Source organism: Nycticebus coucang, chromosome 4 (genome assembly GCF_027406575.1).
Source record: "Nycticebus coucang isolate mNycCou1 chromosome 4, mNycCou1.pri, whole genome shotgun sequence".
In the NCBI taxonomy this organism is placed as follows: Eukaryota; Metazoa; Chordata; class Mammalia; order Primates; family Lorisidae; genus Nycticebus; species Nycticebus coucang.
In genome coordinates this window covers 114,290,862-114,307,996 of record NC_069783.1, presented here as the reverse complement: position 1 = coordinate 114,307,996, position 17,135 = coordinate 114,290,862, and the positions used below count along the sequence as shown (strand labels likewise).

The 17,135-nt window shown below is 44.3% G+C and overlaps 2 protein-coding genes across 3 annotated transcripts in view; both read right to left on the bottom strand.

Moving 5' to 3' along the window:
* ANAPC5 (anaphase promoting complex subunit 5) overlaps positions 1 to 12,828 on the bottom strand; it is a 45,743-nt gene extending 32,915 nt beyond the window's left edge. For both annotated transcript variants that reach the window (XM_053589633.1, XM_053589634.1), the window contains exons 1-4: positions 12,496 to 12,828; positions 7,754 to 7,833; positions 6,880 to 6,989; positions 5,833 to 6,034 (exon numbers count right to left, since the gene is read on the bottom strand). In XM_053589633.1, coding sequence (XP_053445608.1) covers positions 5,833 to 6,034; positions 6,880 to 6,989; positions 7,754 to 7,833; positions 12,496 to 12,702 — 599 coding nt within the window. In that variant the 5' untranslated portion in view covers positions 12,703 to 12,828. The remainder of the gene's footprint in view (positions 1 to 5,832; positions 6,035 to 6,879; positions 6,990 to 7,753; positions 7,834 to 12,495) is intronic.
* Positions 12,829 to 14,253: 1,425 nt separating this feature from the next.
* On the bottom strand, positions 14,254 to 15,031 carry LOC128584388 (leukocyte surface antigen CD53-like). Its single transcript, XM_053589370.1, has one exon. The coding sequence runs from the start codon at positions 14,986 to 14,988 to the stop codon at positions 14,254 to 14,256; it is 735 nt and encodes a 244-aa protein (XP_053445345.1). The 5' UTR covers positions 14,989 to 15,031.
* Between the last annotated feature and the right edge of the window lie 2,104 nt (positions 15,032 to 17,135).

Below are 17,135 nucleotides of genomic sequence, written 5' to 3'. Positions count from 1 at the left end.
CATCCTAGGTGTATGCCACTGGCACCCTGCTGACTGAGCTACAGGCGCCTCCGGGAAACTAAAATTTTTAAAAGTCTCAATTTTAACATCCTGAAGAAGTGACACTTTGCTACTCTCAAGCATATAAAATAGCTAGAAAAAGGATTACTCTATAGCTTAGAAGCACTCCTTAGGGGAATTAACCAAAAGGGAAAATAGAGAATAATAGATAATATTTATTGAATATTTATTACACTAGGCAGAGTTCTGAATATTTTATGTGAATTTATCATTTAATTCTCACAAAACCCTCTGAAGAGGTAGTACAATCCCTGTTTTGCAATTAAGCACCTAGAAGCACAGAAGGATAAAAAACAGGCCCAAGGTCTCACAGGGCATAGGCAGAAAGGCCAGTATATAAACCCAGAGCCAAATAAGGAAAAGTTTTTGGAAGCACTTAATGGTACTATTATCTTCTTGCTCCTATTATATGCAGAACAAATCCCCAGTACAGAGGCCATTCATAGAAGTGTGGGAAGCACTCCCGTCAACACACAATGTCACTCCCCACCACCCACAGGGTTACAGCTGCCTAACAATCTGCAATGCAGTAAATGATAAGCTCTCAGTAAAATAGTAAAACCTACTCATGACAGCTGGGGTTTATTAATTATTTTTTTTGAAGCTGGAATTTTTTTTTTCTTTTTATTAAATCATAGCTGTGTACATTAATGCAATCATGGGGTACAACGTGCTGGTTTTAAGATCTTGCTCTGGGCGGCACCTGTGGCTCAAGGAGTAGGGTGCCGGTCCCATATGCCGGAGGTGGCAGGTTCAAACCTAGCCCAGGCCAAAAACCAAAAAAAAAAAAAAAAAAAAAAAAGATCTTGCTCTATTGCCCAAGCTGATGTACAGTAGCATAATCATAGCTGGCTACAGCCTCAAACCCCCAGACTTAAGTGATCCTCTCCCCTCAGCCTCCCAAGTAGCTGCAAGTACAGGCATGCACCACCACATCTGGCTGTTTTTATGTTTTTGTAGAAACAGGGTCTTCTACTGTTGCCCATGCTGGCCTCAAACTCCGGGTCTCAAGTGATCTTCCTGCCTTAGCCTCTCAAGTAGCTGGGACTATAGGCATGAGCCACTGGTACCCAATGGGGCTTACTTCTCTCAGAGCTCTGAACACACTCTGTCAGTTTTCCTCACCAGACTGCAGTCTCCTTGAGAGGAGGGAATATGAAATGTGTATACACACACAACATACACACACATATCTTTCCTGCAAGTATAAGAAGTTTCCTTGGGAAGTGATACCAGGTAACTGGTTGGGGAGCAAAAAAGTGAGACAGCAAAAAGAAGGACAGTCAATAAAAAGTGTTATTGGGGGCAGTGCCTGTGGCTCAGTGGGTAGGGCACCAGCCCCATATACCAAGGGTGGTGGGTTCAAACCTGGCCCCGGCCAAACTGCAACAAAAAAATAGCCAGGCATTGAGATGAGCCCAAGGAGGAAAGCCAGCCACACATCAGCTCAGTTTCAGCTCGGTATTGCCCACTTTGAAGCTCAACACAAAGAAGTCTTTAAGGATCTACTAATTGTTGAAACAGATCTCCAGAGACACCAGAAAGTGAAGCATCAATGTTGATTCTCTGAGAACTCTTGCTAAGAATGGCTTTATATCGGGCAGCGCCTGTGGCTCAAGGAGTAGGGCGCCGGTCCCATATGCTGGAGGTGGCGGGTTCAAACCCAGCCCCGGCCAAAAAATAAAAAAATACAAAAAAAAAAAAAAAGAATGGCTTTATATCCCGGAACCTCATTTCAGTGTTAACCATCTGGGAATAATCTTGGACCAGAAAATCTAGTGTTTGAACCAACCCAAAGACTTGCTAGAACGGAGAAGGAATTTTTAGGTTTTCAAGCACTCAACTCGTTTCAAAACAGCAGTAACTCACGTGCAAGGCAGGAATTGCAAAAAATCTACGAGTTTTTTCACTCGTGGCTGCAACCAGAAAAGCACAGCAAGGACGAAATTATTTCTCAATTGGTCCTGAACAGTTTGTAATTAGTGGACACTGTAAGGACAGGTCCACTTTGAAAGAGAAATGGGAATCAAGTGGCAGAAACCTGGAGAAATTAATGGAGAATATGACTTTTGATTGCACGAAGGAACCTGTTTTAGTCCACGTCTGCATGCAGGGACAAGAGGCTCTTCTCTGAGAATATGCCCTTGAAAGAAGTCATTATACATCTTAAAAAAGTTTTCAGCAAGAACCCTAACAGAAGAGAACATGGAGGTTCCCTTCCAGACTCCCCATGATACCCCCTTGGAAACAGGACGACAAGAAGATAAAGAATATGGCTGCGACATTTCTTTGAAAACTACTCAAGTAAATGGCAGTACTAGTCAAGGCAATCAAACGTCTTCCCTACTTATTACTCAGGAAGAGAAATGGTCCTTGGCCTGAAGATGAAGATGTCTTCTGTGAGAACCCACAAAACTTCAGAAGAGAAGGGATGGGCATTTCCAGGTCCCAGGAAGGGCCCCTAAAGGGATCCTTTTATCAAGATGTCCCTATGGAAGTGGGACCAGGGTTTCTCTCTAAGCCAGACCAGTCTGCCCCCGAGTCTATCCCTATCAATCACAGAAGTGAGGGAAACTCCACATGTGGTGTACACCAAGAAAGATTCCCCTGGTGCCCCCAAATCATGTAAATGTGAGGAATGTCTCAAGATCTTTAAATATCTATGTCACTTATTAGCCCACCAGAGAAGACACAGGAACGAGAGGCCATTTGTTTGTTCTGAGTGTCACAAAATCTTCTTCCAGACATCAGACCTACGTGTGCATCAGATAATTCACAAAGGAGAAAGGCCTTCTGCATGCAGCATGTGTGAAAAGTCCTTCAGCCACAAAACCAACCTGTGGGCTCATGTGAGTATCCACACGAGAGTAGCCCTGTACGTCTTCTCTTTGTCACAGAAGCTACCGCCAGTCATCCACATACCACTGCCACCTAAAGATGCATGAAAAAATTCCCCGAAAGGGTGGCGCCTGTGGCTCAGTCGGTAAGGCGCCGGCCCCATATACCGAGGGTGACGGGTTCAAACCCAGCCCCGGCCAAACTGCAACCGAAAAATAGCCGGGTGTTGTGGCGGGCACCTGTAGTCCCAGCTACTCGGGAGGCTGAGGCAAGAGAATCGCTTAAGCCTGGGAGTTGGAGGTTGCTGTGAGCTGTGTGAGGCCACGGCACTCTACCGAGGGCCATAAAGTGAGACTCTGTCTCTACAAAAAAAAAAAAAAAAAGAAAAAATTCCCCGAAAAATGTTCCCTCCACACCAGAAGCTTCCTAAGCTATTGATCTGATATGATGTACATAAACATGTGTATGAGTATGTATCGCTCCATAGCACTTACCTACTTAGAACATAAGGTGTATTTTTCCGACTATGCTTTCCGTTTATTGTCTCGCTCCACTAAAATGTAAGGCTAAGGAGGGCATGGAATGTGGCAGTTTTGTTCACTAATGTATCTCCTCAAGTGCTTAGAAAAGTGGCGGACACATTTCTAATGACCAATAAAAATCTGTTGAATAAAGGAATTAATCCATAAAAAAAAAAAAAAATAGCCGGGTGTTGTGGCGGGCGCCTGTAGTCCCAGCTACTCAGAAGGCTGAGGCAAGAGAATCGCTTAAGCCCAGGAGTTGGAGGTTGCTGTGAGCTGTGTGACGCCACGGTACTCTACCAAGGGTGATAAAGTGAGACTCTGCCTTTACAAAAAAAAAAAAGTGTTACTGGGCCAGTTCCCAACATGAATGACACACTTTATACATGAATTCTCTGCATGCATCTACCCAACATGTATTTAAAGAACACATACTGTGAATCAGGCAATACACTAAGCAGCAGCAAAATGTGGTGAAACAGCCAGGCGCAGTGGCTCACACCTGCAGTCCCAGCACTGTGGGAGGCTGAGGCGAGAGGATTGCTTGAGCTCAGAAGTTTGAGACTTGTCTGAGCGAAAGTGAGACAAGCCCCAACTCATGAAAAAAATTGAAAAACTCAGCTAGGTGCCGTGGCAAGCACCTGTAATCCCAGCAGCTTTGGAGGCTAAGGTAGCAGGATACCCACAGCCTGAGTATGAGGTTGCAGTGAGCTACAATGCCACTGCACTCTGCTCAGGGCATAGGGTAGCACTCACTCCTGACAAAAAAAAAAAGTGGTGAAACAAGATGAAGAAGGGTATTAGCTCTCAAGGAGTGAGAAGGGGAAACAGATGAACAGGTAAACTTAAAAGGTTATTTACAGAAGAGAGGTATGGAGGAAATAAGCTTAAAGTATTTGGGATGGGGGCTAGGCTACCTCATGGTCAGGGAAGCCTATCTGAGGACATCTGAGCTCAGATCTGAATGGGAAAAAGAGAGAAAATGAGGTGAAAAGCTGGAAAAGAACATTCCAGCCAAAGTGACACAGAAACTGGCTGAGAGTATTCAAGAAACTGAAAGAACATTTAGACTGCTGAGAATGAAGGGGAAAGTAAAGAGAAAGAGGGCAGGAGACAACGAGGCCAAGTCACACAAACACGGAGGCCACAGAAAGCTCAGATTTCTCTCTAAAATCTACAGACGGGGGAAACAGATGGGGACATGGGGGAAAAAACTAATTAACTAATTAATTAAAATCTAAGAACAGTCTAGGGCCAGAAAAGGGCTGTGGTCCTATTTACATTCTTTTTTTTTTTTTTTTTTTTTTTGTAGAGACAGAGTCTCACTTTACTGCCCTCGGTAGAGTGCTGTGGCATCACACGGCTCACAGCAACCTCCAGCTCTTGGGCTTATGTGAGTCTCTTGCCTCAGCCTCCCCAGCAGCTGGGACTACAGGCGCCCGCCACAACGCCCGGCTATTTTTTTGTTGCAGTTCGGCTGGGGCTGGGTTTGAACCCACCACCCTCGGTATATGAGGCCGGCGCCCTACTCACTGAGCCACAAGCGCCGCCCCCTATTTACATTCTTAAAGGTTCCCCTAGATGCTGTCTAAAGAGCAGATCATAAGGGAGACTAGAGTGGAGGCAAGCAGACCAGGTAGGCTAGGGCAGTCATCTGGTAGAGGTTTGGTGTTTCAACTCTAGGGGCAGCGTAGAGATAAGAGAAGTGAACAAGTTCTGAACATATTGGGAGGAAGGACTGACGGGATCTGCTGAGGGACTGGAGTGAAGGACAGAAAAGAACCAACGACACTCCTGGGCTTCAAGCTTGAACTAGGTGAGCAATGACACCACATTCCCAGAGCCTTAGAAGGCTTCTTCACTGAATTAATCAATTGATAATTTACTCTGATGTAATGAATACTACCAGTCAGGGTCTCACAGCAGAAAACAAATGGCATATTCAAACTGAGTAGCTTGAGAAGACCACTTACAAAGGATAACTTCACAAAAGAAAGAGCCAGGGTTAGAGAAGAGAGACGGGACAATACAGTGCCCAGGGCGGGTAACACTGGGTGCCTGTACAACGTGGGCATGGAAAGCCTTGCTCCTAGTCACTGAATCCCCAAAGGATGGTGCAGGGGGCCTGATGCACGCTGTGACCCCAGAGCCAGCTGCACATGGCCCTGAAGAAAGGGGGCCAATGAATGCACACCCTCACCTCACTCTCCTCGGACCTCTGCATTTCCCACAAGTGCCTCTCACTGACCAATCATAGGGCAGAAGGCAAGGGGCCCCTGTGAGTCAAATTCTTGGATCTGAAGGGGCAACTATGGCAGAGCCAGCACACAAACTCTGAATGAATAAGGATTTACTACATGTGAAATTATACTGTTTCACAGGAAAAGGATCCCTGTCAGAAAAACCCAATTACCTTACAGATACGTCAAGTTCTTCTTTTTCCATTTTTCTTTCACCCTCCTCTCTACTGGTCAGTTCCATATCAGCATCTTCTACTGTACTTTTACCATTTTTCTCACCATTTTGAAAGTACTGTTGAAGGGCAGTGTACAGTTTAAACACTTGGCTGAAAGAAAGCTTACTGTAGGCCAAGATCATGTGACGCAGAAATAAACCTACAAAATAAGACCATAGACAAGGTGAAAGCATTAATGGAAATACAGGCTTGTGCTGTGGCAGAGGCAATAATTCTTCTTCAAAAAGAATCAGACAGAACCACTTGCAGTTGCCACTCCCTCTTCCTAGAACGTTCTCACTCCATCCTTTACAAAGCTGGTTTCTTTTCTTATTCAGGGCTCAGCCCTCCCACCACTCTTCCACCATCTCTATCCCTAAAGCCTCCATTTTTTTCTTCATCACTGTTTGAACAATGTGAAATTATTTTATTTGTTTACTTTTACCATCTGACTCCCCCAATCTGAAGGTAATCTCCATAAGAAGAAATTCCATGTCTATCCTATATAATCCAGACACATAGAAAAATACTGAGAAATAACTAATGTTGAATAACATAAAAATTACCATGCAAAAAACCCGGATGGATGGAGCATGGATACAAAGCTAATAGAAGCATCAAAGAAACAGCATGTATGCCCTCACCTTGTATACTGTATCAATAATGTATTTTTACTTACCTCTCTTCATAAGTCTAGGTGGTGACCCTCACTTACAGTTGTACAATGCAGGCAAGTGATCCAGAGGACTGTGAGGAAAGAGCTGGGAAACCCTAAAAACCCCAGGACCAGGCTCGGTCTCTGACTATTGTAGACAAAACAGAAGGTGCTTTTCCACAAGTTAATTTTTTAAATATAGATCAAAATAGCACAGCAATAAATACAAACTACAACATGTTTAACATCCCCACTGTTTGTTCACAGATATAGCAAAGTAACAATATATATGACTTAGAAAGCTGCTCCCTTCAACGAAAATACTCTCTGCTCCTAGAATAGTTTCATACCTACTACACTTGTTTTGTGAACCTCTGGTTCAGTTCCAGAAAAAGAATCTGAAAGGTCATCAAAAAACTGTTCCATATCCTTCAACTCGCCTTCAGCCATCAGTTTGATTCTGAATGAGAAAATTGAGGTGCACATTTTAGGAAGGCCCTTTGAACATCTCCTCTCACTTCATAGTCTTCAATTATATGAAATAAATCTATTTTAAAGGCAATTCAGGAATTTGTATGAAATGGCAGCTCATAAAACAAACTTCATGAGCCAAAATGTGACTCCTATATTTCTGAAACTTGTCATTGCTCTTTTATCATAAAATTTGCTGAAGTATCACATCAGCCAGTAAAAATGGTATACTCTGCAATACTTAAAAAGAATGAAGTAGATTCATATAGAATAACAAAACAAATTTTGTGGGAAAAAGCTACAAAATAGTATGTTTAATGTTATTCATTTTTAAAAACAAAATTAAGTAAAGGTACTCAGGAAACAACATAAAATAATGAAGATATCTTTTTTTAAAACATTAATTACCACATGCCCTTTTACATTTTCTTTTTTTTTTTTTTTGGTAGAGACAGAGTCTCACTGTACCGCCCTCGGGTAGAGTGCTGTGGCGTCACACGGCTCACAGCAACCTCTAACTCTCGGCTTACGCGATTCTCTTGCCTCAGCCTCCCGAGCAGCCGGGACTACAGGCGCCCACCACAATGCCCGGCTATTTTTTTGTTGCAGTTTGGCTGGGGCTGGGTTTGAACCCGCCACCCTCGGCATATGGGGCCAGCGCCCTACTCACTGAGCCACAGGCACCACCCGCCCTATTTACATTTTCATCCACCATAATACCACTTCATATATACAGAAGAAAATGAGGTTTACCTGATCTGCACTGAATTTGCCAGCTGAGGACAAGATTCTTCAATTAACTTGTATAGTTTTGACAGTGTAATGTCTGGGCCCTGAGTAAAGGGGAGATAGGGAGGTTACGAATAAATTTTAATGAGCTGGAGATTGATAACAACTGCAAACATAAATTCATTCATCAACCCCACTTCTGTAACAATCACTCCAAACACAAAATCTCAAATCAGGATTTTTCTGTCGACCTAAAATGCTAAAGTAACACATCACATTTCTATACTGTTTTTGTTTAGTCAAGTCTAAAATAGAAAAAAAAAAACAACAGTATTTAAAGTCTGCGGATCTACTGTTCCTTCCTTCTCAGCTTTGTTTGTTTGTTTTTTGTTTTTTGGCCGAGGCTAGGTTTGAACCCTCCACCTCTGGCATAAGGGACCGTCGCCTTACTCCTTGAGCCACAGGTGCCGCACCCTTCTCAGCTTTGTAATCATGGAAAAATTGTGACCTCTCTTGAGTCCTAGTTTCCCTTATCTGCAATATGGAGATAATAATAAGCATCACCATTGTTCTGGGCAAAAACTAAGTAAGATAGGGCGGCACCTGTGGCTAAAGTAGGGCGCTGGCCCCGTATATCGGAGGTAGCAGGTTCAAACCCACCCCTGGCCAAAAACTGCAAAAAAAACTAAGTAAGATAATACAAAGTACTTTGTAAATTGAAAAACACTATATAAATATTAGTGTTCTTTTTTTTTAGAGAGAGTGTCTCATTTGGTCGCCCTCGATAGAATGCCATGGCATCATAGCTCACAACAACCTCCAGTTCTTGGGCTTAGGCGATTCTCTTGCCTCAGCCTCCTGAGTAGCTGGGACTACAGGTGCCTGCCACAACACCCGGTTATTTTTTGTTGCAGTTTGACCAGGGCCAGGTTTGAACCCGCCATCCCCAGTATATGGGGCCAGCGCCCTAGTCATTGAGCCACAGGCACCCCCCTGGTGTTCTGTTTCTCACAAACATCATCTCCTTTGATCCTTTGACAAACTTTGTAAGACAGGCAGATACACTATGCCTTAAAGTCCATAAAAAATACTATTAGGGACAAATAACATGCAATCTCAGGTATCAAGAAGATTACAATCTGGCTAAAGTTTAAAACTAAACATTGAACCTTTGGGGGTGGGAGTAAGTTGATAGAATACATGCCAACTTTAGATGTAGATAACCCACCAATCCCTTTTCTAGGGAAGATATGTTCAACATGCATTTTTTTTTTGTAGAGACAGAGTGTCACTGTACTGCCCTCGGGTAGAGTTCCGTGGCGTCACACGGCTCACAGCAACCTCTAACTCTTGGGCTTACGCGATTCTCTTGCCTCAGCCTCCTGAGCAGCTGGGACTGCAGGCGCCTGCCACAACGCCCGGCTATTTTTTTGTTGAAATTTGGCCGGGGCTGGGTTTGAACCCGCCACCCTCAGCATATGGGGCTGGCGCCCTACTCACTGAACCACAGGCGCCGCCCCCATGCATTTTTTTTTTGACATGCATTTTTTTTAAATGAAGAAAAACTGAAAAGAACCTGTAAGTCCAAGACTTAAATTGCCAATTTTAACAAAAAGTTAAATTATGCTGTTTTTCTTACTGTGAAATACAATGCAGCCATTAAAGACTATTCAAGGGCAGCGCCTGTGGCTCAAGGAGTAGGGTGCCGGTCCCATATGCCAGAGGTGGCAGGTTCAAACCTAGCCCCAGCCAAAAACCAAAAAAAAGACTATTCAAATGGGCTGGCACAGTGGCTTATACCTGTAATCTTAGCACTCTGGGAGGTCTAGTCAGGTAAATTGCCTGAGTTCAGGAGTTCAAGACCAGCCTGAGCAAGAGCCAAGACCCCATCTCTACTAAAAATAGAAGAATTAGCCATGCATTGTGGTAGGAGCCAGTAGTCCCCGATACTCAGGAGGCTGAGGAAGGAGAATCACCTGAATCCAGGAGTTTGAGGCTGCTGTGAGCTATGATGCCACAGCACTCTAGCCAAGGACAAAAGAGTGAGACTATCTCCAAAAAATAATAATAATAGAAAAACTAGCCAGATGTTGTGGCAGGCACCTGTAGTCCCAGCTACTCAGAAGGCTGAGGCAAGAGGATCACTTGAGCCCAAGAGTTTGAGGCTGCTGTGAGCTATGACAACACCACAGCACTCTAGCCAAGGGAAGAGAGTGAGACTCTGTCTCAAAAAGAAAAAAAAACAAAGGGGGCAGTGCCTGTGGCTTGGTGAGTGGGGTGTTGGCCCCATATACCCAGGGTGGCGGGTTCAAACCCGGCCCCAGCCAAACTGCAACAACAGCAACAACAAAAAAAAATAGCCTGGTGTTGTGGCAGGCATCTGTAATCCCAGCTACTCGGGAGGCTGAGGCAAGAGAATCACCTAAGCTCAAGAGGTGGAGGTTGCTGTGAGCTGTGATGCCACAGCACTCTACTGAGGGCAACAAAGTGAGACTGTCTCAAAAAAAAAAAAAATTAGGCCGCACCGTGGCTCACACCCGTAATCCCAGATTGCCCTGAGCTCACAGGTTCAAGACCAGCCTGAGCAAGATCAAGACCCCATCTCTAAAAAACAGCCAGACGCTGTGGTGGGTGCCTGTAGTCCCAGCTACCTGGGAGGCTGAAGCAAGAGAATCACTTGAGACCAAGAGTTGGAGGTTGCTGTAAGCTGTGGCACCACAGCATTTTACCGAGGGTGACATAGTGAGACTCTGTCTCAAAAACAAAAAAATAGAGAGAGAGAGTAGTCAGCCAGGCAAAAAACAAGAAGAATCCCACAAAACAAAAAGTAGCTTGAGCAAAAGCAGGAAAGTGAGAGTTAAGACACCAGCAGTACTGCTTATTTTCCCTATTCATCAAAATTTTAGTATTATGACTGTTTTTCTAACAATGGGGGAAATGCACTAATAATAATAGTAATGTAGCTAGGACTGAGAACTACAAGTTAAAGACAGTGCTCCTTTTATTTAACCAGGCAAACCTCTTAACCACAGCATCCTCCCTTCCCTCTTTCTCTTGTTCCTCTCTCCCACAAATACATTTGATGAATCTGGGTTTGTTTTTTTCTATCTAGTTTCTTTTTGGATCTGGACATTAACAAGAATGTTTTTTTCATCCTTTGTGAACTATACTGAGGGGCAGAAATGCAACTCTAGGTGCTAATTTTATTAGGTTTACCTCTTAAAATCATTTAATCTGGGAGCCCAGGAACCCAGCTCTCTATTTCTACCACAACTATTCTTCAACAGACAACTGCTCATCCCTCATCCTTCAAGCCCCAGCTTAACACATCACTTTCTCTAAGAAATCCTCCTCATTTGGCTTGGCGCTCGTAGCACACCAGTTAAAGCGTCAGCCACATACACTGAGGCTGGCAGGTTCAAACTCAGCCCGGGCTTGCTAAACAACAATGACAACTGCAACAACAAAACAGTGGGCATTGTGGCGAGCGCCTGTAGTCATCAGCTACCAGGGAGGCTGAGGCAAGAGACTTGCTTGAGCACAAGAGTTGGAGGTTGCTGTGAGCTGTGACATAACAGCACTCTACCAAGGGTGTCACAGTGAGACTCTGTCTCAAAAAAAGAAAGAAAAGAAATCCTCCTCATTTACATGAGCACACTCCTACACCTCTAGAAAGGCACATCACATTTCATCAGGCACTGTACTAGCCTGATGGGGATAATACACTGTATTACCCTTGGGGACACAAGGGTGAACAAAAACAGGACAAAGTACTGATCTCATGGAGGTAAGACTTTAGATGGGGACAGAGAAATCAATCACATAATCACAAATAAATGGAAAAACTATGATTGACAGGGGAAGGTCCTGCCCTAAAGGAATGCATTAAAATCAAAGTATTAAATTAATTTAACATTGGGGCGCCAGTAACTCAGTGGTTAAGGTGCCAGCCACATTCTCTTGGGCTGGTGGGTTCGAATCCAGCCAGGGCCTGCTAAAAACAAAAAAATAGCTGGGGATTGTGGTGGCCGCCTGTAGTCCCAGCTACTGGGAGGCTGAGGCAAAAGAATCGCTTGAGCCCCCAAGAGTTTGAGTTTGCTGTGAGCTGTGACGCCATGGCACACTACCGAAGGCGACAAAGTGAAACTCTGTCTCAAAAAAAAAACAAATAAATTGACATTGAGCATTTACTATGTGCTAAGAACATAGCTCCTATTATTGTTCCCATTTTACATAAAGAATGCTGAGACCCAAACAGATTAAGAAACTTGCCTGAACAGCAGCTAGTAAAGTGGAGCTACTACCTAAGTCTGAAAAATAAAACATGAGAAGTGCTTAACTAACATTAAGTATTCAATCAATGCTCCTTGTTAATTTTATGTCATTTTTACCATTTATTATGGTCCTCTAGGGTGAGGAATCTGTATGATTCAACTCTTGAGTGTCCCATACTCAAGACTTTATGTGGCGCCTTTTACCGAAGACGGAGGATTTGATAATATAACTACTGGCTGCCAGTCACTAAGCTAATAAATACTGTAGCCAGACGTATACATGCAAAAAAAAAAGGTAAAGCGCCTGGCCTACCATAAACGCCTAATAAATGTTAGCTGGCGGTATTAGCTATCTTTATTTTTTCGCTTTCCTCTAGGGCAGGGAGAGTATTTGAGGACCTCCATTCCCCCAGGCCCTGAGCCAAGTCAGGCACAGAGCAGGCGCCCAGTAAAAGTTTGCTGAATGAGCGAGAGTCAACTGGCGCCTCTCACCTGCAGCAGCGGCAGGAGCAACTGGTTGAGTTTCCGCCGCTCCAGGAGGCTGACCGCACCCTCGCCCGTACGGCCCATCTCGTTCAGCAGCACCAGCACTGCGATCTTATACGGCGTCACCCAATCCTTGATGCCGAACACGTTGGCGTGCACCACCCCATTGGTCATCATGGGATTGAAGTAGAGGCTCTCGTGGACGCTGGCCATAACGTCCCAAGACTAAGTCCTGGGACGAGGCCACGCGCTTCACACAGCTTCCACCTCAAGGCACCACACAACAATCACGAAGTCACCGCTCGCCACCGCCATAGCCCAGGAAAAGGGTATCCTTGCGCTCGCGGCCTGCCCTCCCCCAATCAGAGCAGTCCGTCAGAGCACATGGGAGAGCTACAGCCAATCAGAATGCTCAGGGGTACAGTAAGACGTGGGGCAAAGGCAGTGCAGCAGAAGACTGATTCCGTACAGAAACTCTCGCGTAGGGCAGTAGGTTCCCAGAAGACGGAGATAGGGACAGAGTGAAAGGGAAACTTGGTCTGGGGCTGAAAGGACTGAGAGGCTGACCATTTTTTCATTTACTACTGTTACGTTGTTTTAGAAACTGAGTTTCATAATGTTGCCCAGGCTGGAGTGCAGTGGCTGTCCACAGGCTTGAGGCCTGAGAAACTCCTGTGCTCAGGCTATCCTCTTCCCTTAGCCGTCCAGCAGCTGGGACTAGAGGCCCAGGCCCCTGAACCTGGCTTCTTCATTTAATTTTTAAAAATTCATATATATTTTTTCTTTTTTTTTTTGAGACAGTCTCTGTCTGATGCCTTGAGTAGAATGCCATAGCATCAAGGCTCACAGCAACCTCAAACTCTTGGGCTCAAGGCTGGGCTTTTGCCTCAGCCTCCCTAGTACCCTGTTTCCCCGAAAATAAGACAGTGTCTTATTTTAAGGCGTGCTCCCAAAGATGTGCTAGGTCTTATTTTCAGGGGACGTCTTATCTTTCCTGTAAATAGGTCTTATTTTCGGAGGATGTCTTATTTTCGGGGAAACAGCGTCTCAATCCCCAGGTAGTTTTTCCATTTTTATTTTTTATTTTTATTTATTTTTTTTGAGATTATAAGCTACTTTATTTAATGAAGAGTTAAAATTGTACATTAACAAAACCTTATCCGAGAGAGACATAACACTAAAAGTCCTTTGAATGGGATTATTAGCTAAGACACTGGTTGAAGTCAGGATATGAATTACTGGATAGTTTTTTCAGAAAGATATAAAATAAACCAATAAGACATTTAGCCGTTTAGGAAAGTGACATGAAACCTGGCTCTTGGAAGAAAATGTACTCTGTCATGCCTATAGCCATGGCCTCTAGCCAAAAAGAAACAGGGTTGTGACAACAATCCAGTGAATCTAGATCCAGGACTCACTTCAGCTTGTCTCTTCCTTGACTTTGGAGAACAGACTGGGCATGATTTGGAATCTGAAGACTAATGTGACAATAGGAAAATGGAAAAATTAATATCTTGGACCCCAACCTTTGATCTTGAGCTCTTAGTGTTACATATTCTCTTGGCTGCTTATATCCAAAAACCACACAGGTGTTAGTTTCACCACCTTAGGAGACATGGCTGCTGCTATAGTGGGTAGAAGGTTGTCTTGCTGACTGAGATGGAAAATACCTGGTCAACACTTTCTTCTCTGGTTTTATAAGACAGGGAACTACACAGGGAAGAGATGGGAGGAGACAAAGATGCCAATCCAGCAGGCAATCCTTTAGGACTTCATGCTATAAATGGCTTTGGATTTCCAGAGATGAAACAAGTCTCTCCAGCACAGAGCAGTTTCAGGTCGCAGCCCTAAGACCTGGCTGGTTTTATCAATCTGGCAGTTCAGGGTCAGTGCAAAGGACATCCCCAATACCTGGATCACACAAACACAGATGGTGATGATTCCAATATACAGGAAATTGGAATGAAACCACAGTCTTGCTTTTTTATAGCAACCCGTCACTTCTGGATCTCGGGGACAAGATGGTGGTGGGCCTCTGGACCAATCACTCGTGCCATTTATGCCACAACACTGTAGAAATGACTGGACGGAGTTCCACATCACGTTGGTGCTGTTGTGTGAGTAGTAACCGTGAATGCTCTTTGTCAGGTCCTCAGCCACGTACTTATTCAGCTTCTGTTCATACACAAAGAGCAGGATGGCCAAGGTCACCTCAGCAAGAAGGATAATCAGCAGCAAGATGAAGAACGACATAAGCAGACACTTGTTTTCCTTGATAGAGCCCATGCAGCCCAGGAAGGCAACCACCATGATAATGGAGCCCACGATGACGAACACATTGCTGAGAGTGAGGGAGGGTAAGTTATGGAAGAGCACTCCAAAATTGTGGACCAGGAGGAAGTAGATCCCAAAGCCCAAAATGCAGCAGCCACAGAACCAAAAGAGCAAGTTGAAGAAAAACAGGACATACTTCATCAGTTTCAAGCTACTCATGCCCATTCTGGGATATTCTTGCCCTTTTTCAGTCCTTCAAGCAGAATTTGGTGATGATCCTTGTGGCAGTTGAGACAAGTTTGGTAATATGGGTGTCCAGGGCTATTTGTGTGAAAGGAGAAGTGAACAGAGAAAAAACACCAGTTTTTCCATTTTTAGAAGAGACTAAGTCTCACTCTTTTTTTTTTTTCAAGCTGTCACCCTGGGTAAAGTGCTATGGCACCACAGCTCACAACACCTGGGCTTCAGCGATTCTCTTGCCTCAGCCTCCCAAGCAGCTGGGACCACAGGCGCCTGCCGCAACACCCAGCTATTTTTTGATTGCAGTTGTCATTGTTGTTTGCCAGGCCTGGGCTGGATTCGAACCCACCAGCTCTGGTGGGTGTGGCTGGCACCAGTATGTGGCGCCAGTATGTTTGAGCCACAGGTGCCAAGCCTGAGTCTCACTCTTGCTAAGTCTGGTCTCCCACTCTGGAGCTCAGGCAATCCACTTACCTATGCCTCCCAAAGCGCTAGAATTACAGGTTGAGCCAACCCTTCTGGACTTCAAATATAATTTTTAAATGATCGTCTTGAAAAGTAATAAAATTTGCACCTTTATATAAATTACGTATTCAGTTCATTATGTTAATTTTTTTTCTTTTTAGACAGTCTCACTTTGTCACTCGTGGTACAGTGCCCTGGTGTCACAGCTCACAGCAACCGCAAACACTTGGGCTTAGGTGATTATCTTGCCTCACCCTCCTGAGTAGCTGGGAGTACAGTCCTCAGCCACAATGCCCAGCTATTTTTTCTTGTTGTTGCAGTTATCACTGCTGTTTTAGCTGGCCAGGGCTGGGTTCAAACCTATCACCCTGGGTATATGGGGCTGGCACCCTACCCACTAGGCCACAGGTGCTGCCCCATTATGTAAATTTTTAAATGACTCTCCTTGTCCTCCAGACTGGAGTGCTATGCTGCTCACTGCAGCCATGAACTCTTGGCTTCAAGCAATCCTCCCCCCTTAGCCTCCTTCTACTCGTGGGGATTACAGAATGAGCTACACTCAGCTCCTTGTTTTTTTTGTTTGTTTTGTTTTTTATTTATTTTTTTTTTTTAGCTCCTTGTTTTTTTAGATAGTAATAAAAAGCCACGCTCAGTGGCTCATGCCTTTAATCTTACCACTCTGGGACTGCCAGGCGGGAGGATCCCTGAGGTCAGGAGTTTGAGGCCAGCCTCAGCAAGAGTAAGACATTATCTCTACAAAAAAGAAAAAGAAAAAATTAGCCAAGCATGGTGGCACTTGCCCGTAGTCCTGGAGCCTAGGAGTTTGAGGTTGCAGTGAACTATAATGCAACTGCACTCTAGCCTAGGGGGCAAAGCAAGACTGTGTCTCAAAAATAATAATAATTTTACTGCTGGTGGGAATGCCCACTAATACATTCCTTCTGGAAGGATGTTTGGAGAACACTTAGAGACCTAAAAATAGACCTGCCATTTGATCCTGTAATTCCTTTACTAGGTTTATACCCAGAAGACCAAAAGTCACAATATAACAAAGACATCTGTACCAGAATGTTTATTGCAGCCCAATTCATAATTGCGAAATCATGGAAGAAGCTCAAGTGCCCATCGACCCACAAATGGACTAGCAAATTGTGGTACATGTATACTATGGAATACTATGCAGCCTTAAAGAAAGATGGAGACTTTACCTCTTTCATGTTTACATGGATGGAGCTGGAACATATTCTTCTTAGCAAAGTATCTCAGGAATGGAAGAAAAAGTATCCAATGTACTCAGCCCTACTATGAAGCTAAATTATAGCTTTCACATGAAGACTATAACCCAACTATAGCACAAGACTATGGGGAAAGGGCCAAGGAAGGGGAAGGGAGGGGGGAGGTTTTGGTGGAGGGAGGGTAATGGGTGGGGCCACATCTATGGTGCATCTTAGAATGGGTACAGGCGATTGCACTAATGTACACAGCTATGATTTAACAATAAAAAAGATAAATAATAATAATTTTAGCAGGGCGTGGTGGCTCACACCTATAATCCTAGCACCTTGGGAGACTGAGGCAGGTTGATCACTTGAGCTCAGGACTTGGAGACCAGCCTCAGCAAGAAGGAGACTATGTCTCTACTAAAAATAAAAATACTACAGGCGGCT

What these genes read in the sequence shown, in the direction of transcription:
- LOC128584388 (XM_053589370.1), bottom strand. Translation starts at nt 14,988, where the DNA reads ATGGGCATGAGTAGCTTGAAACTGATGAAGTATGTCCTGTTTTTCTTC.